Source organism: Benincasa hispida, chromosome 4 (genome assembly GCF_009727055.1).
Source record: "Benincasa hispida cultivar B227 chromosome 4, ASM972705v1, whole genome shotgun sequence".
Lineage (NCBI taxonomy): Eukaryota > Viridiplantae > Streptophyta > Magnoliopsida > Cucurbitales > Cucurbitaceae > Benincasa > Benincasa hispida.
In genome coordinates this window covers 16,139,069-16,142,736 of record NC_052352.1, presented here as the reverse complement: position 1 = coordinate 16,142,736, position 3,668 = coordinate 16,139,069, and the positions used below count along the sequence as shown (strand labels likewise).

The window sequence follows — 3,668 nt, the reverse complement described above, 5'->3', positions numbered from 1 at the left end:
GCATATAACCATGATTAGTAACTAATCCTTACAGGTTATTTCGTAGTCTCGGTGTGGTCATAAAAACCGTTTTACCACGAAACTACATCTTATTCCTTAAGTTCCCACTGGTTCTCTACATGAACAATTTGCTTTAAAATCCAACCTATAAACCGAAACCCTCTCAGGCCAATGAGAAGGGTGGGAGGCCCCCTTGTTCAAGACCCTGGATTCAGTACTAAAGAGAAACAACCTATCTACTATCCCTATAACGGGTAGAGTGAATTTGTCTTCGCACCCTATGTTCCCAGCTATCCACCCTGATCTTGCTCCTGAAATGGGAGGCTTATTGGGTCAGCGATAATGAGCTCCCTCACCTATGCAGATCTAAGGATCATTCAAGTGAACAGGAGTTCCATAGTTAACTCAGGATTAAGATAATTTACACTATGGTCATCAATTAAACGAAATAGTCAGTTTTTATTACATTAAACGGCAATTTAGAACATTAAAAGTGACTATTTCATGGTTTAGTCTTATGTAAACTCTTTACAAGGATGCCCCCATTATTCAATGTCTCCACATGAAATGGTTAGGATCACATTGTTCTGTACCTAACTCAAAGAATGGTCGCATCTATAGTGTCCCCAGAATAAGGCGCCCAACCTTTTCATATACAATAGACCATTTTGGCTATAATATTTGAAACTTGATCTACATTATGTCACTACATAAATCAAACTTAAAATTAATAGCCCTCGGATTCCTTATTTTATTGGATTCATGAATATAGAATTTAAATTTACTAAAGATTTCAATAATAGCTTTATTGAACAACGATATATTCTTACAAACTACGCAGTTTTAGGACATAAAATCTAACAACTCCTACTTGGAACTAAACTCATAGTAGGAGACAAATCGATGCTGAATTTAACTATTGGAAATGTAATATTAACATGATGAAATAGCAATTAAACTAGGGCATATACCCAAAGTTCTCCACTTGTCCTAAGTTTACAAACACCATTAGACTTTAAACTCTGTAGATGACCCTAAAAAATTTAGCGCGTGAGGGTTTTTGTAAAGGATCAGCAAATGTTTTTCTCAGAAGGATCTGGGTCACTACAACGTCACCACGGTGTCGATTTTTCCCAATCAGGTGGTACTTGTGTTCAATGTGCTTTCCTCATTTATGGCTTCGAGTCTTTGAATATGTAACATCATTCGATCAGCTGTTGCACAATACAAGGTGATGGGTAGATGCATATTTGGAACAACTTCCAAAACTTTGTCAAAGATTTCCTCAGCCAATTAACTCCCGCTTCTTTTGTTGCTTCGCAAGCGCTTACGTATTCAGCTTCCATTGTAGAGTCAGCTATACAGTTTGTTTTATGCTTTCCACACTTACTTTCTCTCCGTTAAGAGTGAACACTGATCCAGGAATGGTTAGGCTTTTCTAGCATCATTTATCAAGTTTGGAAATCAGAGTTAGTTATCCACGTTAAGAGATCAGATACTTTAGCACTATACACACGAGCATTGTAGCCCTAGTTCTCCTGAGTAGCAATATGTCAATCTAGTACATAACATGCATACATTAGGCTTCCACTGTGGAGGCATAGGGGAATATTCTCATATCCTCAACTTCTTGAGGTTGTTCACTTAGGACATTGTCCTATTTAACAGATGAAATTCCAGTCTTAAATGGCCAAACAAACCCTTTTAGAATTCTTATTTTATATCTAGACAACATTTTGTCTATATAGATGCTTGAGAATGGCTATGTTCTATTCTTGCGATTGTCGAACAATTTGGATCGCAAAAAATATACTGCGCATTTTCCTAATCTTTTCATTTGAAATGTGCTATATCAGCCATTTGCTTGACGTCAGTAAGATATCCTAACATCATTTCCCAATGAGTTACATATCATCGACATATAAAACTAAGAACGCTATAGTAGAATTTATGATCTTCTTGTAAACAAAGACTTCGTCAACATATTCTGTTCCAAAAGCCATAAGACTTTGATCACAGTTATCAAACGGGCATCTAGACAACGTCCCTAATGTCGCTTACCACAAGTGGTACATATCGGCCTATCCTCCTTGCCAGTCACAACCTGCGAACCCTGCTATCCCCACTGACGTGCAATATTCATTGTGTTCTGGTTCCTCTGCTGATGCTCAAGAGCCCTGGGCTCAGCCTTCATTTTTTGACCTGCGGAGGTCCCAATCCCAAGCGACCTCCTGTAATCCTCTCCCACTTGGGAGTCAACATCAATCCTTATGGCAGCCCGTAGTGCCGCAACATACGTCTTTAGGTCCAAGGCATGCACTATACCTCGCAGTCCACTCCTCAGGTCCTGGATGAATCTCTCTGTCCTCGCTGCCTTGGTGGCTACTAGTTCAGGAGTAAAGCGAGACAGCTTATCAAATTCCTGTTCATACTTCTCCACTGATATAACCCCCTGCTTCAAGTTCAAGAATTCCGCCTGCTTGTTGTACCGAGTGTTGGCCAAAAAATACTTCTCATAAAAGCGCTCCTTGAACTGCTCCCAGATTGCAAGCTCCCCACCAGTATCAATCATCTTCTCTACTGAAAGCCACCAGATTTTCGCATTACTAGTCAACATGAAAATTGCGCATTGAAGCTTATGCTCTTCCGGGCACCTCATAAAATGAAATATTGTCTCAATAGATGACAACCACATCTCTGCTTTGGTGGGGTCCCCCAACAATCCATCAAAGGAGCGAGGGTCATACTTCCGGAAATCCCTCATCTATCCTACGATCAGGTCTGTTGTAACTACTCAGGTGGCACCGGTTCCTTCTGAGCCTGAGTCTGGCAAGTCTGTCCTGCCATCATGCTACGAATCAGCTCCTGTAGCTTTCCCATTAGAGAAGTTGCAATAGCTTCACTAATTCTAGCTTCCATTTCCTTTTCATCAATTTAGGTCATAGGCGGATTTGAAGCTGCCGGAACAGTCTGGTTACTCTCAGCTCTCTCTGCTTGCACTTCTTCTCTAACTGTCTTTCTTATTCTAGGTATAGGTGCTATGTCCTATCATAAATTCATACGTTAACTAGCTATTTCTGGGTCTTTCTCAGAAATCATGCATTTAAAGCACTACATCACTGTTCTCATATATGCATTGAAACTTTCATTAGTAGGACGTACCTGGTGATGACGAGAGTTCCGTTACTTGGCCAAAGGGACTATCTAGACTTACGTAGTAAGTCTATAGAACCCAAAACATGGGCTCTGATACCAACCGTAACGACCTGACCCCCTAGAACTTAAGTTAGGTAGTTACTAAATACATGCATGCATGGAGCTCAAAACGACACTCGGTTATGGCGAAATAAATGCTAATTAAATAAGGTAAGTTCAAAAGACTTTTCATTAAATTCAAATATTAAAACAATAGTAGGGTACCCATAAATCATAAAGGATAATAAATAAGTCTGAAAGACGATTAATAAAAGTAAGTTTTAAACATAAAAACTAAAAGTTAAGAGAAACATGAAAAGAACTCTAAATCTCATGAGCGGAAGCATAAAAACTAGTCCCAGTGGCTCGATCATGAATTCCACTTGTCCATCGCCGGTGCATCTCTACCCTTACCTGAAACAACAATATGAGAAAGAATGAGTATAAAATATTCAGTAAGTAACCCCACTACT

General features: G+C 39.4%; 1 protein-coding gene across 1 annotated transcript; it reads right to left on the bottom strand.

The window, feature by feature from the left end:
* Positions 1-2,116: 2,116 nt before the first annotated feature.
* LOC120076109 lies at positions 2,117-2,764 on the bottom strand. Its single transcript, XM_039029887.1, has one exon. It carries the CDS (start codon positions 2,762-2,764, stop codon positions 2,117-2,119), a length of 648 nt encoding a protein of 215 aa, XP_038885815.1.
* Between the last annotated feature and the right edge of the window lie 904 nt (positions 2,765-3,668).

Coding starts and splice junctions, on each gene's coding strand:
- LOC120076109 (XM_039029887.1), bottom strand. CDS start 2,764: ATGAGGGATTTCCGGAAGTATGACCCTCGCTCCTTTGATGGATTGTTG.